Below are 25,542 nucleotides of genomic sequence, written 5' to 3'. Positions count from 1 at the left end.
TGATGATGATGGTGATATACAGTAACGCAGATACATAATATATACATGTTTTAGTCCGTCATTATATTGCTCATACATTTTCATATCTGCATTAACCATACAAAAAGAAGAAAACCTCCCAGTACGTAGCATATGGTCTTCATTCTTTCCTCCGGTGAAGCTACATCCTCCGATCCGGAACATCATCTTTTTTTAATTTTTTAAATATTCCTAAAAGAACTCATCGATTCATCGAGAAACCAAAGTCATCATCGTCTAACAACATTGAAGAATATAAATGATTATTATTATGAGTCCCTCGATGATGATCCACAGAACCAAAACCATCATCAGATTCTCCTTCTCCCAACATCTCAATCATCTCCACAGCTTCTCTCATCTCCATTCTCCTCTCTTCTTCTTCCTCGCAACATCTCAACCCTATCTTCAACATATTAATCATTTCCGCTTTACAGTTCTTCATCCCTTTCATTCCCTTGTCGAACACGTCACCTGTTTTCTTCTCCCTGACCATATCGTCCACCCAAGTCACAAGGCTCATGTTCGGATCATAACCTTGCGTTAAGTAATTCTCAGGGAATCTCCCTGTCAAAAGCTCCAAAATCAACACACCAAACCACCAAACATCTGTCTTCTTCGTTATGATTTGTCCTTTCGCGGGTCTATACTCTGGCGATTTGTATGCTGTCATGAAGTTATTTGCATGCTCTGAGCTCATCACCGGTCTTAGAGCGTAATCTGTTAACAGTGGCTCGAATGAATCGTCTAAAACAATGTTCGATGACTTTATGTGACCGTGAGGGATTGTTAGTGTAGGTAACTCCTCGAACAAGTAAGACAAACCCTTTGCTACTCCTTTTATGATCTTTAGACGCGTTATCCAATCCAATCCCGTGGAATCATTTGCTGAGAACATATAATTCAAATAGTTAGGACTCACACATAATATATATTATTGCAAAATGTAATGTTAAAACATACCATGAAGATGGCTTGCCAAGCTACTATTAGGCATAAACTGAGTGACTAGAAGCTTCTCTTCTCTACGGTAATAGTAAGCGATGAGAGGCAATAGGTTAGGATGGTTTAATCTCCCTAAACGTCTCATATGCTCATGAAACTCGTCTCGTCCAACATTGTTCATATGTTTATACCTCTTCACGACCAAGGTTTGTCCACTAGATATCGCTGCCTTGTATGAAGCACCAAACGTTCCACTACCAAGAACTTCAGCTGAAGCTCTAAGAAGATCTTGAAGACCAAATCTTTGAATGTCTTCCCTCACAAAAAGAAGCCTGCCTCCAGCTGCATCAGGAATCGATCCTCTCCTTGTGCGATTCACAACGGATTCCGCGGGTTTATTGGTCTTGTTTGCGGATTGATGGTAATTGTAGCTCTCTATCCTTTCCTTTCCCGCAGAAGGATAACCTGACAAGAACCTTCGTCTTCTTGTTTGAATGAAACAGAACACAAGCGCGATGATCACTAGTATTATGCCAATAACAATCAAAATGATTGCTAAAGTGTAAAAGGATCCGGTCTTTTCCCCCATGGGAGGAGTAGTAGGAGATTTTGGATCACCAGGAGATACCGGAACATCAGGAATTTTCGGAGAAGAAAGGGAACATGGACTTAAGGGAGCGTCACACAAATCTTTGTTACCTACAATTTACACAGCACAAAAAGTTAATGTCATGGCATGTAATTAAAAATGCATCAACTCTTGAAATATCTTATGCAAATTCTATATTAAAAATGTTTTTTTTTGGGTTCAACTATATGAAAAATGAATTAAAGACCAAAGTAAACATGGATACCCGAAAGTTAATGTCGACATCACAATTCACAAAAACCTTTTTAGGAATATTAACGTATATAATATTCAGAAAGCATTATATGATAATGTTAATATATATAACGTTGAAAATAATGTTACCTGCAAAAGAGCCTGGATCCATGTTTCGAAGGCTTTCGGGTATCGGTCCATCAAGGTCATTATTTTCAAAGCTAGCTAACTTAAGATCCCTCTGTTGAAAATATGGTATTTGCCCTTGAAATTGGTTACCATTTAGCCTCAACTCTAAAAGCATCGGCAAAGTGGCTAGAGAAGAAGGAATTGTTCCTCGGAATGCGTTATTTGCCAACAATATTTTCTTCAAATGCGGCATACCTTGAAATGCATCCGCTGGTATATCCCCCGAGAATCGGTTATTAGACAAATACAAAGACTTCAACGAACTAAACCTCTTGACATGAGGCATTGGTCCATTGAAATTATTGTTCATGAAGCTTATGGTACGTAGATTCTTCATAGGAACCAATGGGTCGAGGTTCAATTTCCCTGTCAAGCCCATTCCTTCGAGTTGTAACCCCCAAACGTAATTGCTACAAAGAACACCAAACCAGTTCGCTGTATTTCCTTGACATGGTGATGTTAATGGATCCCAACTACTAAATTCTGAACCATTTGCTAATGTATCTTTGAATCTCAAGAGACAATCTGCATCTGAACCTGGCACAACCACCTGTGACATTGCCACCGGACATAACACGGTGGTAAAGATGATGAGAAAAATGCAAGAAGGTAGATTTTTCTTCGACGCCGTGTTACACGCAAGCATAACCAGGTTCTCCCAATTTCGCATTGCGGTTACACGCGCAATGGAATCGATTTTATCGCTGCTAAATCTTTTTCTTTTTCTTTCCTTTGTTTTTTTTTTGTCTTTCGTGAAAGCCAAGAAATTGTGTGAACGGAAGAGAGAAGAACAAAACCTACCAAGAATAGACAAAGCAAAATAATTAAATTGGGAAAGCTATGATTTTTTTTTTTTTTTGGATTTGTGTCATCTTATGATTATTATTAGGTGAGAGAGAGAGATCTTTGGATAACCATTCAATTATCTTGTTTTAACGTTTAAGTTATATATACATGTAATCCTTGTTGTTCTGATTTGTCATTTGCTTTTTGTTCTAACCAAAATATTTTTTTTCCTCTTGATGAAACTTAATTTTGGTATAACTGATTTCAGTAATTAGGCATGAATTGGTGGAGTAATAATTATATATGATGAGGGTATATGAACGAATTAAACAAGTAATATGTTATGTTATATACATTGTAACAGATGTGCCGCCCCAACCACGCATCATATGATATGTTTTTTTTCCATACATTGTAAAAATTAGTTGTTTGTTCTTTTTCGTCATGTTTGATAAATCAACGATAGGTTTTGTTGGCCATGCCGGGGGTAAAACTTAGGCTTGTCTTCTTCTTTTTTTTGATCCGAAATTTAGTCTGTCAGACTCTTACATAGAGATCTAGTAAGAAACTTTTTGTTATCTTTTCAAAAGTCTAGTAGAGTAATCATAGATGATGACTTAGTGAATGCCCTTTTTGAAATTCTGTTATTTGTCATAACTCGGATGAGTTGATTTTTTTCCCCGACATAGTGTTGTTACTCGAGAGAACAAAATAAAACATTAAGTTGCATAGGTAGAATACAGAAATTAAAGAAAACTATAGAAATGGGAGGTCAAATCTGAATTCTCAAATTCTCAAAAACAACGCGGTATGGGTCAAAGGGCTTTAAAGTGATGGTGGGACAACTCAATAAGGTCGGCATGAGATCTTAACGTGTGAACTTCCCAAGTACACATTTCTGCTGCTTCTGCAGCGTCCGGGCATGTCCATACATACACCATTTTGTTCGTGCAGCTGGAAATATTTCTAAAGTGGATATTTGATCAAAGAGATCCTTTTCTAGACTTAACAGTTAACAGTGCATACGAATACACACACACGATATTTCAGTAGCATCTCCGCTTTAAATTCTCATCAATAGTTTGGTACGTAACTACAATGTCTTGGATGAAACATTTAGTAGAGACTAGAGAGTAGAGACTATCCATTTTTGTTGTAATGTGTTATGTGTCCATATATTGAAAAATTTAAAACTAATTCTCTGGGAATTCATTATTAATACATAATGTACCATTAGTTAAACAACTCTATGATACATCCAAATATTTTTTTTATTTTGAACACACTGATCTTTAAAGATTGAACACGAAATAAAAATCACATTTATGTACAAAAGGTAGTTGTATTACTACTAGTTAAAAATAATAAAAATAATGGTAGGATAAAAAGGCAGGGAATAATCACAAACTTTTAGGCCTCAAAGTGAGAAGTGTTGGACCAACACCTGGCTTGCACGTTTGGTGTCATCTCATCTCATCTCATCTTTTTTCTTTTCGATCCCATCGATGTAATACTGAAATAGGTCTCAGCGGACCATTTTACCCTCGCTTTTGGCTAATAGCCTAATACATACATTTACTAAAAGATGAAAAAAAAAAAAAAAAAAAAACGAGTTGTAACAATAAAATTAGGAAACAATCTTAGTATGGTAAACCCATCAGCATAAATTTTAAGTTGAAATTATATCGTATTGCATATACTATATAAATCATGCTATACCTGTATATATATGGGGTGAGTTTGGTGATAACATTAACTATGTATATAGTGCTTTGATTTTTCATTGAGGACTCATCAAGGTTATACCAAAAAGGGAAACAAAAAGATGTTTATTGCTTTCATACATCCGTCCACACATTGAATATAATAAATCCTCATCATGTTTTGTTTTGTTTAATTTTCTTGAGTCATCGTAATTATTCGGTTCGTACGTTTGTTTAATTTTATTCCAAAGACTTTAACATTATATTATTATGAAGAATCATGGGCTATTATTATTTATACTCACTTGACAACTACCCTTTTTTTCTTTTCTTTTGCTCGTGTTTCATTCATTTCTTGTTTATTTTTGTTTTTTGTTCAAAGTGTTTCACTCTATCACCAAGGATTGGAATTATATTACATATACTATACATAAAAATACAAAACAGTACAAATTCATTTTTAATTTTTATTGTAGCGTGTTTTAATGTTATAATAGTAGAAAATGCAACATTATCATTCTATTTCCAAAACGATTTACCTTGATTCCATTAATATTTTTAGGTAATTTTGTTGTATAGTCTCCCTTTTTTGTTTTGTTTAAAATTATAGAAAAGAATGATTAACAGAAGAAACAAAAACTGTTACAAGTTGAATGACGTAACAAACAAAAAAAAAAAAGAAACTGACTCTGGTAAAAGATGGTCAGCCCACGACATTTCAACCACTCTCATTAACTCAAAAATCTTTTTATTTAATTCAACATTTAGCATCTCATGTTCCAACATTTATTATATGTTAATCATTCTATCATATATCTCAGATAATAAATGAATGATGTAATGCATGACAAAATCTATTTCGAATCATATATTACAGTTGTTTACTCGTCGTCATACTAATATTGACTGCGACAAAATAATTTACGCGGCACAAAAAAAAAAACAGAACACAAACACAACAGTGGCAAAAGAAGTAAAATAGAATAGTCAAAGGGGTACTTTGGTTTGAGGAAAGAGATGAGGATAAAAATGAAATGAGGTGAGCGTTTTATTATTATTCCCCTCTGGGTGTTAGTAAAGTAGGCAAGTGGTAATCAAACAAAGCACTTCTCTCTTTTTTGCCTTCAAGCTTCCAGATCAAAAAATACCAACCAAATCTTTTTCTTGAAACCTCAAGAATCTCTCTCAATCTCTGCAGACTCAACAACAACCAGGTGAGATTCTTGATTTCAAAGTTCCATCTTTTAACAATCAAATCGAGTCTTTTTTCTTCTGTCGGTTGCTTTTGCTGAGTTCTTGTTTCTGTGATATGTTTACCTAAATCTTTGTTGTTCTTCCTCTTTGTTTCAATCTAATTGTACAATACAACTTACTTTGTTTCTGGTTCAAGCTGTGTCGAAATTGAGTTATCAAGCTTTTAGGGTTTATGTAACAGTTATCTTTGAAAAATCTTTGAACTTTGTCCTATCTACAGATAATTGAATTCATGTTTCTATCTTGTTTACACTTTTACTCTACTGGTTGATCTTCAATTGAATCTATGCTACATAAAGATCCAAACTTTTAAAGATTTTTTTCTTTTTCCTTTTCTTGAATAGTCTCTTCAATGATGAATCTTAAGATGAACGGTTAACGTTCTTCATTAGTATCTTGTTTCAAAAACTAGAATCTCTCAGTATCTCAGAAACTGTATTTTTTGGTTGCAGAGATAGTTTTGATATGGAGGCTACACAGAAACATATGATTCAAGATGGATCTTCAATGTTTTACCATCCGCCATCTTCAGTTAAGCAAATGGATCTTTCTGTTCAGACATTTGATTCTTACTGCACACTTGAATCCTCTTCAGGCACCAAGTCTCATCCTTGTCTTAACATGAACAACAACAACAACAACAACAACAACAATTCTTCTTCAACCACAAGCTTTTCTTCTAATGAAAGTCCCATTTCACAAGCTAACAACAACAACAACAACAACAACAACTCATCCCGGTTTACTCATTCCCCTGAAGACAACAATAACTCTCCTTTAAGCGGATCTTCTGCGACAAACAACAACGAGACAGAGCTTAGTCTCATGCTTAAAGATTTGGAGACTGCAATGATGGAGCCTGATTTAGACAACAGCTTTAACCATCAAGGTGGGTTTGGACAGCAACATAGAGTTGTTTCTTCTGCTATGTATAGATCTATGGAGATGATCTCTAGGGGAGATTTAAAAGGAGTGCTCTATGAATGCGCTATGGCCGTTGAAAGCTATGATTTGGAATTGACTGATTGGTTGATTTCTCAGTTACAGCAAATGGTTTCGGTTTCTGGTGAGCCTGTTCAGCGTTTAGGAGCTTATATGCTTGAAGGGCTAGTTGCTCGGTTAGCTTCTTCTGGTAGCTCCATCTATAAAGCTTTGAGATGCAAAGACCCGACAGGTCCTGAGCTTCTCACTTATATGCATATCTTGTATGAAGCCTGCCCTTATTTCAAATTCGGATACGAATCTGCCAATGGAGCTATAGCTGAAGCTGTGAAGAACGAAAGTTTTGTGCACATTATCGATTTCCAGATTTCTCAGGGCGGTCAGTGGGTGAGTTTGATCCGTGCTCTCGGTGCTCGACCTGGTGGACCTCCTAAAGTTAGGATCACGGGTATTGATGATCCGAGATCATCGTTTGCTCGACAAGGAGGTCTTGAATTAGTCGGACAGAGACTCGGGAAGCTAGCTGAAATGTGTGGTGTGCCGTTTGAGTTTCATGGAGCTGCATTGTGTTGCACGGAAGTCGAAATAGAGAAGCTAGGAGTCAGAAACGGAGAAGCGCTTGCCGTTAACTTCCCGCTCGTTCTTCACCACATGCCTGATGAGAGTGTAACGGTGGAGAATCACAGAGATAGATTGTTGAGACTGGTCAAACGTTTGTCACCGAACGTTGTGACTTTGGTCGAACAAGAAGCGAATACAAACACTTCCCCGTTTCTTCCCCGGTTTGTCGAGACAATGAACCATTACTTGGCGGTTTTCGAATCTATCGATGTGAAACTCGCTAGAGATCACAAGGAAAGGATCAATGTTGAGCAGCATTGTTTGGCTAGAGAGGTTGTGAATCTTATAGCATGTGAAGGTGTCGAAAGAGAAGAGAGGCACGAGCCACTAGGGAAATGGAGGTCTAGGTTTCACATGGCGGGTTTTAAACCGTATCCGTTGAGCTCGTATGTGAACGCAACGATCAAAGGATTGCTTGAGAGTTATTCAGAGAAGTATACCCTTGAAGAAAGAGATGGAGCATTGTATTTAGGATGGAAGAATCAACCTCTGATCACTTCTTGTGCTTGGAGGTAACAAAATAAAAACTTTGCTTGGTTTGAGAAATTTATGAGAGATTAGAATCTGTTTGTAAAAGTTATAAACCAAAAAAAAAACTCATGATCCGAAGAAACAGTTGTCAAATGTTGTACTAGTAAGTGTTGTTGATGACCCCATATGTTTTTATGTTGTATGTTTTTCTAATTTTCAAACAAACTATGATTTGACATCAAACTTATAAGTTACAACTCTGTGTGTTTGATGTGAAAAATTAATGATGACTTTTCTGGTTTTACATAGAAGGGATGATTCACTTTGTTTATGTCGTTGTTAAGCACGAGATTAGGATAATGCAGACCCTGTGCTTTTCAAGCAATCATTAAGTTGATGTAACACCAGAGACCTGACATACTACTTGATTAATCGGATGTCCTAAAGAGTAGAGCGTTTTAACCAATTTGAAGGTGATAAAAATATTACTGTAGTTACTCAATCGAGCGTTGTAATGCACGTTTGAAAATTAATATAAAATCGAACGAAAAAAATCTATACTGGTAACAGAAAGAGAGAGAACCGATTAAGTAACCATCGTTTCAACGTTTTAGTCATGAATATTTGCAGTTTTTAGCGGTAGGAGTAAAAGTTGTTAGAAAAAAGTGGTTAGAGAGATAATAAGGCAACCGCAAAAAAGTTTGTTACTCCTATTTGGTTAAAGACCAGAACATTGAAACTATGGTTTGATAAGGTAGTAATTCCAAAAAAATTGTGTTGTTCAATCGACTATTTCATCAAATCGTTCGATTGGTAACAACAACTAATGAGATTGGTTCAACTTCCAACCACATCAAATTAGATTTACCAATCAACCCTAAGTTTTGCTACAAGTATTAACATGCAGAGTGTAAGGAAAGCTTGTATTATGCATGTGTGAGTGTTACAATATATATAGTGATGAGTAGTAGGATTTATCAATCACTAATTACAACATTAGTCCTTAATATATATCTCTCCTCTATACGCCCCCTCAAGATGGAGACAGACTCTTGACTCCAATCTTGTGATTCAAGTCAAGAAACCGAGCAGGGGGTAATGGTTTAGTAAGAGAGTCCACGAGTTGATCATCACCAGAGATGTGGGCAACCCGCAATGTGCCAGACTGAATGTGCTCTCGGACAAAATGATAATCGAGAGCAACATGCTTCATCTTCGAATGGAAAATTGGATTTTCACATAGATATGTAGCTCCCATATTATCACAGTAGATGACCGGAGCAGTAGGTAGGGTGATTCCCATTTCTGATAAAAGAGAACATATCCACCTTAGTTCAGATGCCGTATTCGCAACAGCACGGTACTCCGCCTCAGTCGATGATCGTGATATGCTCCTCTGTTTCTTTGAAGACCACAAAACCGGACTTCCCCCAAAATAGACAATGTACGCATTTGTGGACACATAATTCGTTCTGTCCCTGCCCCAATCTACATTTGAGAATGCATGAACCGTCAGTGGAGCATCATTTCGCAGAAAAATACCAAGTGTACGCATCCCTGCAAGATACCGTAGGACCCTCTTTGCAGCATGCCAATGTTCATTAGTCGGTTTATGCAATAACTGGGAAAGACAGTTTACCGGAAATGTGATGTCAGGGCGCGTAAAAGCCAAATACTGTAAACTCCCAACGACCATCCTATACTTTGTGACATCCGCGAGTGGTGTACCCGAGAAGACAGTGAGCTTCGTCGAAGTAGACATTGGCGTAGGAACAGGGTTGGCCGCAAGCATGTTGGTTTTAACAAGGAGATCAGTGATGTACTTCCGTTGCATTAAGTGAAGACCCTTGGATATTCTTGTGGCCTCAATACCCAAGAAGTAACTCAAAGGACCTAGATCCTTGAGGGAAAAACGCTTAGCCAACAACATATGAAACTGATGAACTAACGAGCTTGGGCCTGCAATTATTATATCATCAACATACACTAATACATAGATGTAAGTTGGACCATGTTTGCATATGAATAAAGAGTTGTCAGCCAGAGAAGTCTTGAAACCAGAGTCAACAAGAATCCGTCATAACTCCTGATACCACGCCCTTGGGGCCTGTTTTAAACCGTACAATGCTTTCCGCAACTTACACACATGATGTGGGCGATCTCGGTCAACAAAACCAGGCAGCTGAGAAACATAAACCTCATCCTCTAGAGTTCCTTGAAGAAAAGCATTGTTGATATCTACCTGATGGATAGCCCAATTCCGTTTCACCGCCGTTTCAAGCACAATACGAATGGTTGTGGTTTTAATAACAGGACTAAAAGTCTTCGAGTAGTCAAGACCATACTCTTGCCGAAAACCGCGAGCCACAAGCCGTGCTTTGTACCTATCAATCGATCCATCGGGTTTATACTTGAGAGTGAAAATCCACTTACAGGGACTGACATGTTGTGCAGTTTTTGGAGGCTCCAAGTCCCAAGAATGTTCGCGAATTTAAGCGTTGATCTCCTCCACCATTGCATTGCGCCACCGTGGATCCTTCAAAGCCTCGACAACCGAAGTTGGGATAACAGGATGGGTAGAGGCGGTAAGACTGAATTTGGTGTTCGGTTTTGTGATATGATTCTTCGATCTAGTTTGCATAGGATGGTTGTTCGGTTGCGGAGGAGGATTGACAATCGGAGAAGGTGACAGACTTGAGAAGGAGGTGGACGAGGATACTGGACCTGGACTTCGACTTGTGCTATCATGTATTGGGCTTGTGAGTTATGGGCTTGAAAGAGTAGCAGAAGATGCGCGATCTTAGGCCTGTTTTGTTCGCAACTCATGAGACCGATCTGGTGACGGGGAGGAGGACGACATTGTGGTGTTAGACATAGACCGGTTAGCTGTCGACGGCGAAGGTGACAGTGGTTGTGGTAACAAAGACGGTGATGGAGACGGATTGGGGAGATCAGAGCACAGAGGCGAGTAAACCGGAGCCGGTGTCGGTGTGACCATCGGTGATGGAAAAAACAGTATTGAACTAGAATACGTGGAGGAGGATTTACCAGGAAGCACTAATGGCGGAGCCGTAGCAATTTGTTGAGCAAACGGGAAAATTGTTTCAACAAATTGTACATGGCGAGAGGTGTATAACCGTGCATTGGCAACATCAAGACAAAAGTAGGCACTTTGCGTGAGAGAGTACCCAAGGAAAACACATGGTGTGGACCGCGGCTCGAGCTTGTGACTCCGGTAAGGAAGAAGCCATATATAACATACACACCCAAACACACGAAGCTTAAGATAATTTGGTATGGTATTGAATAGTCGTCGGTACGGTGTATCGCCATGTAAAACATCAGTGGACATCCTATTGATCAAGTAAACAGCAGTGGCGAAAGCGTACGGCCAGTAGGAGGACAAGTCCCGTTTCAACAACATGCCGATGTTTTCGTTCAGCCACACCATTATGCTCAGGCGTATGAGGCGGTGAAGTTAGATGAGTGATGCCCTGTGATACCAAGAACGGTCTAAGAGCAATAAAATCTCCTCCATTATCAGAAAATAGAGTGGTGATCTTAGCCTGGAACCGATTCTCTACCAAAGACTTGAAGGCCACAAAAACATCTTTGACTTGGGATTTAAATTTAAGTGGATATAGCCATGTATATCTTGTTAAATGGTCAATAAAAACCAGATAATACTTGAAATTTTCAGAGGAAATGATTGGAGAAGACCAGACATTTGTATAGATATATTCAAGAGACTTAGAAGAAGTAATAGTGTTTGTAAAAAATAGGAGTTTATGACTCTTATTAATGAAACAATCTGAGCAAGACAAATGTTTTTGTGGAGAAGAAGAAAATGGTAAAGAAAATTGAGAAACAATGGTTTTTAAAACTGAAAAAGAGGGATGCCCAAGTCGTAAATGCCATGAACTCAAGTCCGTTGGTGGAGATGGTGAGACCGAGAACGCCGTAATGGAACCACCAGCCATCGGCCACTCATATAATTCGTTTCTAGTTCTGCCTTGGAGTAACTTGACCCCATGCTCAGATCCCTCACCTAAAATAATGCCGGATAGAAATGAACCGAAACTTGATTTGTGTTGCATAATCGAAAAACTGATATCAAGTTCTTTCGAACATCCGGAACATATAAAATATCTTTGAGATCAAGAGAGCGAGATGAAGTAGGAAGGGAGGTAGAACCGGTATGTGTGATTTTGAGGCCAGAACCATTCACAATATGCACTTCCTCACCACCAGTATACGGTTGATGAAGAGACAAGTTGGCAAGATCAGATGTTAAGTGATGTGTGGCACCCAAATCCATGATCCAATTCGCCGGATTATAAGGAGGCACAGTAGCCATGTTGGCACGAGGTTGCCACGGTGTGGATGGTCTGCCAGAAAGCTGATAGTTACCACCGGAGGGTTGATAGGAACCGCCGGAGGAGAGCTGAGAACACCTCCGCGCACTATGACCAAAGACACCACATAATTGACAACGACCTTGGTAACCTCTGCTATAGGAGCCACGGGAGTTGTGGTGGTGTGAACCACGGGAAGGAGGCCGATGTTGTCGAGAGAAGTTGTTGTTGTTGTTGGAAGACTTGTAAAAGGCGGTATTAGCCGTGACCGGAACAACGGAGGACACAGAACCTTGTGTAAGAAGCTTCAACTCATAATTAATGAGTTTTTCATGAATAGCAGGCATGGAGGGAGGCGTGTCACGACCCTCGATCTGTTCGACAAGAGGCATATATTCCTCAGGAAGCCCACCTAACAGATACTCGATCTGTTCTTCATGTTGGTATGGCTTGCCAAGCGTAGCAAGTTGATCAAAACGAACAACCAAACCTTGAATGTATTCATCAACAGTACGAGAACCCTTCCGCCATTGCTTGATCTGTTCTNACCAAAGACTTGAAGGCCACAAAAACATCTTTGACTTGGGATTTAAATTTAAGTGGATATAGCCATGTATATCTTGTTAAATGGTCAATAAAAACCAGATAATACTTGAAATTTTCAGAGGAAATGATTGGAGAAGACCAGACATTTGTATAGATATATTCAAGAGACTTAGAAGAAGTAATAGTGTTTGTAAAAAATAGGAGTTTATGACTCTTATTAATGAAACAATCTGAGCAAGACAAATGTTTTTGTGGAGAAGAAGAAAATGGTAAAGAAAATTGAGAAACAATGGTTTTTAAAACTGAAAAAGAGGGATGCCCAAGTCGTAAATGCCATGAACTCAAGTCCGTTGGTGGAGATGGTGAGACCGAGAACGCCGTAATGGAACCACCAGCCATCGGCCACTCATATAATTCGTTTCTAGTTCTGCCTTGGAGTAACTTGACCCCATGCTCAGATCCCTCACCTAAAATAATGCCGGATAGAAATGAACCGAAACTTGATTAGTGTTGCATAATCGAAAAACTGATATCAAGTTCTTTCGAACATCCGGAACATATAAAATATCTTTGAGATCAAGAGAGCGAGATGAAGTAGGAAGGGAGGTAGAACCGGTATGTGTGATTTTGAGGCCAGAACCATTCACAATATGCACTTCCTCACCACCAGTATACGGTTGATGAAGAGACAAGTTGGCAAGATCAGATGTTAAGTGATGTGTGGCACCCAAATCCATGATCCAATTCGCCGGATTATAAGGAGGCACAGTAGCCATGTTGGCACGAGGTTGCCACGGTGTGGATGGTCTGCCAGAAAGCTGATAGTTACCACCGGAGGGTTGATAGGAACCGCCGGAGGAGAGCTGAGAACACCTCCGCGCACTATGACCAAAGACACCACATAATTGACAACGACCTTGGTAACCTCTGCTATAGGAGCCACGGGAGTTGTGGTGGTGTGAACCACGGGAAGGAGGCCGATGTTGTCGAGAGAAGTTGTTGTTGTTGTTGGAAGACTTGTAAAAGGCGGTATTAGCCGTGACCGGAACAACGGAGGACACAGAACCTTGTGTAAGAAGCTTCAACTCATAATTAATGAGTTTTTCATGAATAGCAGGCATGGAGGGAGGCGTGTCACGACCCTCGATCTGTTCGACAAGAGGCATATATTCCTCAGGAAGCCCACCTAACAGATACTCGATCTGTTCTTCATGTTGGTATGGCTTGCCAAGCGTAGCAAGTTGATCAAAACGAACAACCAAACCTTGAATGTATTCATCAACAGTACGAGAACCCTTCCGCCATTGCTTGATCTGTTCTCGAAGCTGTTTGATGTGTCCCCATGTTGGTTTAGCATACGTAGAGGAAAGAAGACTCCAAATCTCGGCCGACGTGGAAGTCTTGGAGAGCATGGGTTGGATCTCAATCGAGATCACACCGAGAAGGCTAGCAACAATGAGTTGATCTAGCCGTTCCCAAAGATTATACTCTGGATTAGGAATAGAAGCTTCACCTTGGAGCACAGTCGCATCTGGTGCAACCATGGTACCATCAAGATACCCGGCAAGACCGTAACCAGCAAGCAAGGCACAAACTTAATGGTTCCACATCAGGAAATTAGAAGCGGTGAGCTTGGTGACATTGGACATATTTATGTTATGAAGCTGGGATGCAGAAGCAGGATTGATGACATTGGATGGAGAAGCAGCCAGGATAAGCAAGAGATGAAGAGAAAAGGAGAGAAGCGACGGAAAAAAAATAATAATAATTTAGGTATAGGATTTTACTGCTCTGATACCATGTAAGGAAAGCTTGTATTATACATGTGTGAGTGTTACAATATATATAGTGATTACAACATTAGTCTTTAATATATATCTCTCCTCTATACAGAGAAGTGTGTAATCAATCAATCTAGTCAACAGACAACACTGCCCCATTTTGTAAAAGACAACAAATGGTATAAGAAAAGATGAGTAAGGAGGAAGGAATGTGAACAAAATCTAAATTAAAACCGTCTCCCCAATTTTCTAAGTTAATCTGGATTATATATTCTTGGTCCATTCTTTTTGTATATGGTCAATTTTGTTACATTGATTTATAAAACCTATACTTGGATCCCGATGTATGTCATGGTTACGTAATCATTCGTCAGACAAAAAAACAAAACTTTAATGTTTCTAAAAATTTGTTTGAAATTATCTTTGTCGTCTTTGACCCCTCAAATCAGTAGTAGTAGTACCAAAGAATGATACAATGGTCAAACCGTCACCCTTACATCATGCTGTCGCTGATAAACGTGTGCGCTTATCTGAACTAAACGACTGCGTATTCGCATCCAAATTGTGACCAAATTTGATTAGTTAAGTATACACTGTTTTTTCTTTTCAATATTCTTTACTATACATTTTTTTTTACTCATTTTACTATACATTTCTTAAATGAAGCTATAGAAACTTATATGCTGGCCTTGATTACATAGATGTAATTACAGCATTGTCTGATCACTAATTCGAATTTGTCACTTATGTTTTTTTTTTTTTTTTTCTCTTTTAACTAAACTTTCAAATATGGACAGAAAACCTAAAAATATGTGGATATATAAAAAGAATAAAATTAAATTATTTGGGATGTATCCAACGGGGTCCATTAACGTATCAATGTGTGATTTATAAACTTTTGCCTTTCAAAATGAAACATTTCTATTACGAGTTATTACAACAACAACAAAAAAAAGATAGAGGATGATGAATTGATGACGTAACACAAACCATTGATATTTAAAATCTAAATCCTTAACACTTTTGCTAACGTATTAATGCCTTTTGGAGCTAAGTTTATCAAACAAACAAAAATGAATCATGAGATATATATCTAAAGAAAACTCGATCATCATGCTTTAAAAGTGTTTAAAAAAAATTGCGTCTTCGAAATCCAACTTATGCTAATAGTATAGTATCTTTTTAAAACATTGACTTTAATAAACCAATTTATATAGGGTTAAGTCATCTTCTTAATTTGGCCAACTGTCAAATACAACAACTCTTTCCTTACTATAAATATACATACATGGTCATCAGAGATTCAACAAATACACATATATATAGTTTTTTTCACCAACTCTCTCGCTCTCGGATTCAAGATGCCAATCCCAGAGAAATCTTCTGGTAATAATAATAATAATAATAATGATAATAAGAGGTTAGTTGTTAAGAAGCTTTTCGCAAGACAGCAAGACGAAGGATTTGGTGCTGTTGTAAGAAGAAGCATCGGAAGGTAAAGCAAACGTTTCACTATTTCCAAGTGTAGTAGTAATGGATAGAAAGTTTTAATAAATAATTTTGCAGGTTTGAGTTTAGGTACTTCGACCCATTTCTTGTTTTGGATGAATTCTCAGGTTGGTATATATTGTTTCTTTTATTCCTCTGTTTTTGCTCTGTTTCTTTTGAATCCAACTTCTCATAAAAGATATAAAATCTATTCAAAATTGCAGTTTCAGCTCCTTCAGGATTCCCAGATCATCCACACAGAGGTTGGTTTTGTTGTTGATTATTCTAAACGCAACTTTACACGTTTAAGTTTGCGTTTATATTATATATATATATATATATATTAGTAAACAACTATATATACCTATCATTTGTGTTTGACATTTATGCTCATAGTTGGACAGTATGATCGCTAACTCTATCACTACTATAGTACTATTATCATTGTTGGCTTGTGATAATATTATTTTTTCGTCTCCAAAATCAGGTTTTGAGACAGTCACTTACATGTTAGAGGTATTGCCATCTTCTCATCTTTTTTTTATTCGATTATGACGAATCGCCATGCTTAAGTCTTGATGAATTTGTCTGTATACACAGGGAGAGATTTTGCATGAAGACTGTGAAGGACACAAAGGAGTAATAAGAGAAGGAGGGTTATAATGGATGACTGCAGGAAAAGGCCTTGTTCATTCTGAAATGCCTTCTTCTAATCCCAATGGCATAATTACTCACAACAAGCGTTTGCAACTTTGGATCAATCTCTCCTCAAAACATAAACTGTAAGCTTCTTTGATGTAAAAATGTTCACGGATCAACCAATTGACATTGACTTAAGCTAGTGATCCTTGTTATAATTTTTATACTAGATTAGGTCTCTTCTTACTTAAAAGTGTGTAAATTCTCAGAGTGGAGCCGAGTTATCAAGAGATAGAGAGTCAAGATATAGCAGAAACAGAGAAAGATGGTGTGAGAGTTAGAGTCATAGCAGGAGAATGGAATGGAGTTAAGTCAAAAATTTGCACAAGAACACCAACAATGTATCTAGACTTCACTCTCTCGCCGGGTTCTCGAATCTCTCAGCCCATTCCACTTCATTGGAACGCGTTTGTCTATATTCTTCAAGGCCAGGGCCATTTTGGGGATGCCAAGTTACAACACTCAGCCGCTGCTGCCCACCACTTGCTGGTTCTAGGCCTAGGTGGTGACCGTTTAGAAGCTTGGAATGGTTCTGATACCGGTTTGCCACTTCGGTTTATCCTTGTGGCTGGTGAGCCTATTGGTGAACCAATGGTTCAGTTTGGTCCTTTTGTTATGAACACACAAGAAGAGATTGATCGGACCATTGATGATTTTGAGAATTTTACAAATGGGTTTGAAAACGCTAGACATTGGAAGTCTCAAGCTGCTTCTTCCTTGGGATTGTTTTGAAATCTTTTTGCCTCTATTTATATTTCATATCCAATTTTTTTAATTAGTTGTATGATCTTTACTACATCTACTAGGACTCAGGTCCCAGCAATGTGGCAGAGAAAGAATTTCAAAAAAAAAAAAAATTAAATTAAATTAAAACTTATATGTTAAAAATTTATTTGAAAGTAATATAATAGATTAAGAGTATGTGATCCTAAAAAAAAAAGAGAAAATAATAAGGAGTACTAAAACTACACAGATGTTAAACATAAAGTGTTAGTAAAAACACAACCATATTCAAAATGAAAACCAAAAATATTATTCATGATAAAAAAATATTTGGGCAAAGAGACATAACTCAAAAAAAAATAATTCTATAGTGAAAAATCATACTGAATCGAGGCAATCTTGCCAAAAAATATTGTTTACTGCATTATACATATAAGATATTTTGTAAGGAATTATGATAAAGAGTTGCAACTATTATAACAGTTATTAACTTTTATATTATTATTAGTTAAAAAAATTAGAATAAAAAGTGATCTTAAGTGAGAATATTCAAACGAATAGTTGTAATGAGTAAATGTAACTTTCTAATAAAATAATTATAGATAGAAAATATATTTAATCTTTAGTGAAATGTATCAAGGAAAATTATAGTAAAAATACACAACTTCTAAAAATAAAATACATATTCTACAAAATGTTAAGATAAATAGACGCAACTCTAAATTATATTTTAAAATTGAAATTTTATATTGTTATAATCATTTCTAAAATCTCTAGTTAGATTATAAAATGAAATTGGATACTGGATATTAATATTTAAATTATTTTGATTTAACATTAAACAGAAAATATGGTTGAACGAACAATGATTTGTTACTACTCAAGAAGAGACAAATCTATATAGAGTTCAAACGACATGAATACTGAACAGACACAATTATTTAAAGGAAAAGTAGTGATTAAAAATGAAAAAAATTGGTGAAAATACACAAATCTACAATGAACAGACGCAACTATATATATATATATATATATATATATATTAAACTACAACATATTTTTTTACGAAAAGGTCGACAAAAAATCCCAATTGTTGACATTTTTTCAGATTGCTATTATTATATAGATTAAAGAAAATTGAATCATTGCACAGCCATTTTAGATTTTTAATACATACAAGAAGAAATCATTTAAATTGTGTGATCTTTCTAGTCATTTCTTATTAAGAGTTATATTAAAAATGTAAACCGACACTCTTTATTTTAAAATTGAGTACACATTCATTATTGGTTTTGGAACTTTCAAAGTATTGAATTCAAGAAGATTTTGTGTTGTTGACTTCATCCTCCAATGCTTCTACGAACTTATCAACATAACCACTCAAAAATCCAGGACTAACCAATGTCTCTTTTAATTTCTTATGGTTCCTCTTCACTAAGTTCCCAATCTCACTATCTTTATTCATCACGGTTTTAACCGTATCGATCAAGTTCTCCTTGGAGAACCATCCGGAATCTTCTCTCTGCACCTTCACAGAGACTTTGAGTTCTTCGGTTAGTAGTCTTGTGATGAGAATCTGATCAGCCAACTGTGGAATAAACACAATCTGGCAATCACTAACCAAAGACTCCCACATTGAGCCGAACCCACAATGGTTCACAAAGCAACCTACTGATGGTTGCGACAATATCAAAGGTTGATCCACCCATCCTTCCCAAACGATTCCACGCCCTTTAACCCGTTCTTCAAACCCTTTTGGTAATGCTTCATGAACCGTTGATGAACCTTTTGGTGGCATAACCACTACTAAAAACGGTAGACCCGTTAGCTCCATTCCTAAACAGAGTTCTTGAAATTGATTCTTCTTGAAAAAGAATTGGGTGCCAAAAGCGCAAAACACCACCGAGCCTGGTTCAAATCCGTTTAACCACTGACTCCATCGATCTTTCTACTGGTTTACCACTTTTATTTTGAGGTTCAGGGAGCATTGGACCGGTTAAGAGAACTTTCTTTTGACATTCTCTTTCGATGAAACCGCATAGCTTACCTTCAAGTTCCACGCACGTCCTTATGGAAACAACATCACAGTTCTTAAGGCCTGTGGTTATTAGCCCGAAAAGCTCATGAGAAGATGCGAAGAGAGAACAGACGTTAGCGTCATGTCCACGTAACGCCACTTTGGATAAAGGATAATCCGGCGGAGGAAACCCTAATTCAGCACCAGGTGCAAGAACCATAGCTACACAAGCTGCCGATATGATCTGGTAATTTACACTCTTGAATCCAAACTCTTTAGCCATTTCTGGAACCCAATGAATAAAATCGAAAAAGATTAGGTCTGGTTTTAAGGCACGGACCTTAGCTTCAATCTGATCGCGTAAGAGATCCATGGCATCGAATATGGGTTTCTTAGTTGAGTTTGGGAGATCCGAGGCCGTCTCGGCGCCAGAAGGGAGACCATCGACATGGGGGAGGGTAAGAGGCTCCAAGACAATGCTGTCCGGGAACAGATTGAGAGGTTCAAGCTGCTTGTGAGCTTTCTTTGGAATGAAAAAAGTGATGGTATGACCTTTCTCAGCTAGTTTGTTGGCTAGATGAAGATATGGAATCATATGACCAAAACCAAACCATGGGTACATAAAAGCATGAAACTTTGACCCCATTTTCTTCAAGAGAGCCCAAAGAAGAAAACCACTTACACTTTTTTTTCTTTTACTCAAGGTTGTAGCAGAAAGGTTGCTGCTATTTTTGGTTAAATATAATGTAGGGTGGTTGAGGAAATGCTCCTCTTCTGGATTAATTTAGTTAAAAGAATAGTATATTGTATCAGTTGGGATTATTATTGCTTATTGGGTTAGGTGATAATTGGTTGGCCACTTGGCTGCATGTGCCATGTATTCAATGTTATTTGTCTTTTGCTTCAACAGATACAATATTTAGAAAGCAGAGTAGTGTTATTAGACTCACAGATCAGTCATCAGTGTTACAAAACTGTAAAAAAAATCGAAGCACTGTGTGTTAAGAAAGTAAAAAGCGAGTTTCAAGAACAGCGACGTGTAACGTTTCTATTAGTTAATGACAAAAGCTCTACATGAGCCTTATTACTGGTGAACGGGGACGAAATCAACAGATAAAAATTGAAACTTTTTTTTTTATCTGTAAAGATCTTAAATTGACTGTTTGAGAGAGCCTGAGTTGTTTCGTTGCACCAATTTATTCTCTCTAGGAACTAAGAAAATGGGGTTTTCAGTGTTGGATTCCTCATGGAGTTTCCGATTATACCCGAAGATGTCGTCTCCTTCACTAACACCAAAAAGAGATCCAATTTGTCTGAATATGAGGTTCGGTCATCCAATTAGGGCCTATTCAGCACGAGTTCTGAAGTGCAGGTCTGTTGTGTCTGAGGATTTTGTTGAGAGAAGTAGCCCATCTGAGGTAACAAACTAAAATCTCAGCTTCGAATTTGTTTTAGAATTGCATTGTGTCCATTGATTTGTGTTCATTTCTGCAATAGAATGTCATGAACAAGTTCATTAAAAGGATAAAGATTGAATTTTTTTTCTTTTCTTCTTGGCTTTGTGGATTACGAAGTCCTTAGAGGAGAATTAGAAACCAAAAGATCAACCTGTTGAAAGGTTTTAGCGAAGATACATTGCCAAAGAAAAGCTTAAATTGTGATTATCTCCTGTTAAAGTCTTGGCCTTTTTTTTTTTTTTTTGTTTTTTTTTATGCTTAATGGTCACTCTATCTCTAATCCTCTTTGTAGATAATTTTACTCAAAGAACACCTCTCTGATTAAGGCTTATATCAATTGACATTATTCATTTGAGTTCTCAGGTTAAGAAAGAGCTGGAGATTTGCTTCGACCTCATACATAGGCTCGGGAGAGGCATTTTGTACTTAGGTTCTGCCAGAATCCCACCAAACCATTCACATTACATACAAGCACAAGAGTTGAGCAGAGAAGTAACTAAGACCTTTTAAAAAAAACTCTTTACAAAAGAGTTAGTTATCATCTTACGATATAGGTTTTTCAGAGTTGTGTGTTATTTTATCAGGCAGCAAATCTGTTGGACTGTACTACATGGTCTGGAGCTGGACCAGGACTTATGGATGCTGTGACTAAAGGTGCTTTGGAAGCTAAGAAACCGGTCGGTGGCATCAAAATAGAAAAAGAAGCCGGTGAATGGACCGCATCCAAGTTTCATCCTTATCTCCCTCCTCAGAATTACCATACTTGCAGGTAAATCGTAGCCACACACCACTTCTACTCTGATTGCAAAATGAGTGAGTGATCCCTAAAATGTTGGAATTAATGTTTAGGTTCTTCTCTGCGAGAAAGCATGGACTAGTGGATGCAGTGATGAGAAACAATGTCTCTGATAAGACAGCAGTAATTGCACTTCCAGGTGGTGTTGGCACACTCGATGAGATGTTTGAGATTTTGGCATTGATTCAGCTCAAAAGGATTGGATCTGTATTGCCAGTTCCATTCATTGTGATGAATTATGATTCTTTCTATTCAAAGCTGCTTGAATTCATAGAGACTTGTGAAAACTTGGGAACTGTTTCTAAACGAGAAGTTTCTGCATTATGGAAGGTATGCAACAACAACTTTGAAGCTTTGACATACTTAGCTGAATTCTACGACTTGCCTTATGGTTCTACAAAACTGGAAACTGAACTTGGAAAATCCAGTCGTCGATGACTAGTTTTTTATATTTTTAAAAATGTAAGAGATCATATTTTTGACCATGAACAACCAATTTGAAGCTATGTGGCACATGTAGAATATAAGATTCGTGTGTTCAATATATATGTGTATAAATCAATCAGATTTGTTGTTATTACTTCAAGCTTATGTTTCTTATCTTAGCTTCTTGAGTCATTCTTCTACTTCACTGAACTTTATGGTGATGGAGTGATGGTTATGCTTAGGGCTGGGCATTCGGGTAACCCGTTCGGGTTCGGGTATTACCCATTCGGGTTCGGGTAAACGGGTTTAGAAAAATAGAATCTATTGAGTACTTTTAGATATATGGGTTCGGTTCGGTTTGGGTACTATCGGGTTCGGGTCGGTTTGGGTTACAAATTTTAGAACCCGATTAGTACCCGAACTACCGGGTATCCGAAAAAATATAATTAAATTTAAATAAATTTAGTTAAATTTTGACTTACATAACAAAATATTTTAGATGTTTTGATTATTTTTGATATTTAGGTATAAAACTAAATGAAATATTCAAAATTATAATCATAATTTTGGGGTAATTGTATTATATTAATGATAAATATTATAAATATGTTTATATGTTCGGGTTTAATGGGTACCCAAACGGGTACCGGGTATTATCCGATCCTAACCCGAACTCACGGATATTAAAAAATAGAACCCAATAGGATTTTATAGGCAAATCCGTATCCAACCCGAACCCGTTTTTTCGGGTCGGGTTCCAAGTTGGGTATTCGGATACAGTTTTTATGCCGAGGCCTAGTTATGCTACATGTCAATAGGGTTTGTTTGTATCAAGGACCTTTCCGTCCTATAAGCTTTTAAATCATAAATCAAAAGATTCTCCACTACAGCGTTACCGATGACAAACAGTCATCAATGATTTCACTACTATGCAAACACATGTGTTCGGCTATTATATAACACTTGCATAAACCACTTAATAAAAGCTTATTATCAGTCAATTTTAAACTAGTCTAGCTTGAGCCTTCTTCAAATCAATTAACTGTGAACTCATTGATATACAAAAGGAATGAACCAGTTTAACCAAGGAAGACCAAACAAATTTCTGATAAAAGATCAACCAAACCCATCAGATTTGTGGTCCATATCTTCATCCTAATGCCACAAAAAAACAAAAAGTAAAAATAAAGGATACATAAATCTTTTTAAAGTAAGTTTCTTTAGAGCCTTTAGAGCCGTTGTGTTGTGGTATATAGAAACTGAATACAAACAAACAAAAGTGAAAACTTGAAAAAAAGAGAGAGAGAGGCGTCTATAATTTGTAGATCGTGCCTACTTAGTTAGAAAAGTCTATTTCACACTGAATATTAAACAATAACGCAATAATTGCTCTTCTTTCACTTTCTACATCTTTCTTCTTCTTCTTCTTCTTCTTCTTCTTCTTCATCCTTCTCCGTTGCAAAGCTCAAGAAAACAAAATCCAAGTGGGTTTTTGCAAGCAAGCGCAAATTTCAGAGAAAAGCTTTCTCCTTCTTTTTGACCTTTCTCCACCCCGAATTAAAGGTTAACAGAGCCCTCAATTTCGTCTTTTACTTATAACGAGAACCCTTTATCAAAAAAGATCTTTACTTTATCCTTATTCTTATCTGCAAAAATTCGTTCTTGTTCCTTAGATTATGGTTTTTTTTTGTTCCTCGAGAAAGTTGATTGCTTTCTTGGAATCCATGTATGGCCCTTTCTCTCTTTCTTGTTTTTATAAAGGAAGCTTCTGCGTTAAATTGTTTTAGTAACTTAGTGAATTGATTAAGCAATCTTGACCATAATCAAGTTTGTAGCTTTTTTTTTGCTTGAGATCAGGTATAAGACCAACTATCTCCTTATTTTTGTTGTTTGAGGTGTTCTTGAGCTCTCTTTCAATGGCATATTTGATTGCAGCATTTTAAAGTTCTATGATTCGCCAGAGATTTGATTTGACTCGCTTTGTAAATTCTGTTTTCTTTTGGTAGTTACCTAGAGAATAGAAACCAACACCAAAAGGTTTGTTTGTTTTATTTTATTATGGATGATTCCAAATGAAACCTGTTGTCTTTCATTGTTTGTTTGCAGATCCTGTTATGGAGTCTCCACAATCTGAGGCATCGATCGTCAACGGTAGTGTCCATTTGAATGGCAGTGGTGAAACAAGAACAAAGAAACCGGTCATGTCGTCTAGTTCCGACAGTTTCGTTGGTGTGCTTGAGGTTTTTGTTCACCAAGCTAGGGATATCCAGAACATCTGTATCTACCATAAGCAAGATGTGTACGCTAAGCTTTCTCTCACAAGCGATCCTAAGACCTCCTTGTCCACCAAGATTATCAATGGTGGAGGGAGAAACCCTGTTTTCGACGATACCCTTCAGTTCGATGTCAAGAATCTGGATTGTTCGCTTAAGTGTGAGATTTATATGATGAGCCGCGTGAAGAATTATCTTGAGGATCAGTTACTCGGATTCACTCTCGTACCTTTGTCTGAAGTGATTGTGAGGAATGGGAAGCTGGAGAAAGAGTTCTCTCTTTCGTCAACCGATTTGTATCACTCTCCTGCAGGATTTGTTGAGTTGTCTCTGTCTTATGCAGGAGAGTTGCCCGAGGTAATGCACATTCCTGCGGTTCCAACAGCTGATGAAACCGAGTTGGCTCCTATCGAGTTTGATGAAGATGAGTTTTTGGATCCAAAGATTGTCTGTGAAAACAATCAAATGGTGTCCACGTACTTTTCTACTACTTGTTCTGATTCTGATGATTTTGCAAGCTCTGAAACCGGCTTTCTGGAAGTAAACAGCATCCAGACTACAGTTGTTGACACTGTTGAACAAGCAGCCCCAACGAATACTGTCTCAACAAATGAAATATCTTCTCCATCAGCTGCAGTTAGCTCTGGTTCCTCGGGAACTCATGATGATTCAAAGCAATCAAGCGAAGGAAACAACTCAGGTTCAGTTAAAGAAGCCACAAAGGCAACATATATCATCGAGAATGGTGATTTAGATAAGACTGATGATGAAGCAGTTGTGAAACCGGTTCTGAAAGTGAACATTGAACCAGAGCAACAGGTGGTGCAGCAAGATATTGTTGACATGTACACGAAAAGCTTGCAGCAATTTACTGAATCACTAGCTAAGATGAAACTCCCTTTGGACATCGACAGCCCAACCCAATCAGAGAACTCAAGCTCCTCCCAGCAGACGCCAAAGAGTGCAAGCTCCCGTGTTTTCTATGGGAGTAGAGCCTTCTTCTGAAGCTCGGTAATCATCTCAAGTTGGCATCAGAAGTAGCAAGTAGTGAAAGTATAATAAGTTAAAAGTAGACTATCCAAAATGTGTAACTATCTTCATTTGATGCCTATAGCTTTTCTTGTTGTCTGCAACGTTTCTAATTTAGTACTACAGTTTCCCACTCGTCCCTTCTCATATAACAAATGCTTCAGACTGTTTAAACAACCGGTTTCTGTTTGAAGAAGAAA

At 37.4% G+C, this 25,542-nt stretch overlaps 5 protein-coding genes and 1 pseudogene across 8 annotated transcripts; 4 read left to right on the top strand and 2 right to left on the bottom strand.

Annotated features, from left to right (window-relative positions):
• Window positions 54–2,756, bottom strand: LOC104742591 (pollen receptor-like kinase 5). Its single transcript, XM_010463610.1, has 3 exons — window positions 1,937–2,756; window positions 982–1,662; window positions 54–906 (listed from the first exon to the last, which is right to left on the bottom strand). Exons 1-3 carry the CDS (start codon window positions 2,643–2,645, stop codon window positions 221–223), a joined length of 2,076 nt encoding a protein of 691 aa, XP_010461912.1. The 5' UTR covers window positions 2,646–2,756; the 3' UTR covers window positions 54–220.
• On the top strand, window positions 6,430–8,056 carry LOC104742590 (scarecrow-like protein 5; the record flags this gene model as incomplete). Its single annotated transcript, XM_019236378.1, is given in 1 exon segment — window positions 6,430–8,056. A coding segment is annotated over 1 exon segment (1,368 nt), but the record flags the coding sequence as incomplete, so codon positions are not given.
• LOC104742589 (pirin-like protein At1g50590) lies at window positions 15,731–17,478 on the top strand. 2 transcript variants are annotated; one of them, XM_019235839.1, is made up of 6 exons: window positions 15,731–15,929; window positions 16,001–16,050; window positions 16,147–16,185; window positions 16,410–16,438; window positions 16,523–16,704; window positions 16,831–17,478. In XM_019235839.1, the coding sequence occupies exons 5-6, from the start codon at window positions 16,589–16,591 to the stop codon at window positions 17,351–17,353; spliced, it is 639 nt and encodes a 212-aa protein (XP_019091384.1). In that variant the 5' UTR covers window positions 15,731–15,929; window positions 16,001–16,050; window positions 16,147–16,185; window positions 16,410–16,438; window positions 16,523–16,588; the 3' UTR covers window positions 17,354–17,478. The 2 variants fall into 2 exon arrangements, with proteins under 2 accessions (XP_019091384.1, XP_019091385.1); XM_019235840.1 differs by lacking the exon at window positions 16,831–17,478 and having other exon boundaries at window positions 15,732–15,929; window positions 16,523–16,599.
• On the bottom strand, window positions 18,503–20,186 carry LOC104742587 (annotated as a pseudogene).
• Window positions 20,445–22,200, top strand: LOC104742586 (probable cytokinin riboside 5'-monophosphate phosphoribohydrolase LOGL10). The gene is made up of 4 exons (XM_010463607.2): window positions 20,445–20,779; window positions 21,182–21,310; window positions 21,403–21,587; window positions 21,668–22,200. The coding sequence occupies exons 1-4, from the start codon at window positions 20,582–20,584 to the stop codon at window positions 22,050–22,052; spliced, it is 897 nt and encodes a 298-aa protein (XP_010461909.1). The 5' UTR covers window positions 20,445–20,581; the 3' UTR covers window positions 22,053–22,200.
• On the top strand, window positions 23,376–25,477 carry LOC104742582. 3 transcript variants are annotated; one of them, XM_010463599.2, is made up of 2 exons: window positions 23,376–23,603; window positions 24,147–25,477. In XM_010463599.2, the coding sequence occupies exon 2, from the start codon at window positions 24,155–24,157 to the stop codon at window positions 25,316–25,318; it is 1,164 nt and encodes a 387-aa protein (XP_010461901.1). In that variant the 5' UTR covers window positions 23,376–23,603; window positions 24,147–24,154; the 3' UTR covers window positions 25,319–25,477. The 3 variants fall into 3 exon arrangements, with proteins under 3 accessions (XP_010461901.1, XP_010461902.1, XP_010461904.1); XM_010463600.2 differs by lacking the exon at window positions 23,376–23,603 and adding an exon at window positions 23,611–23,766; XM_010463602.2 differs by lacking the exon at window positions 23,376–23,603 and adding an exon at window positions 23,782–23,897.

Source organism: Camelina sativa, chromosome 14 (genome assembly GCF_000633955.1).
Source record: "Camelina sativa cultivar DH55 chromosome 14, Cs, whole genome shotgun sequence".
Lineage (NCBI taxonomy): Eukaryota > Viridiplantae > Streptophyta > Magnoliopsida > Brassicales > Brassicaceae > Camelina > Camelina sativa.
The sequence above is the reverse complement of the archived record's forward strand: the minus strand, read 5'-3'. Positions and strand labels throughout refer to the sequence as shown.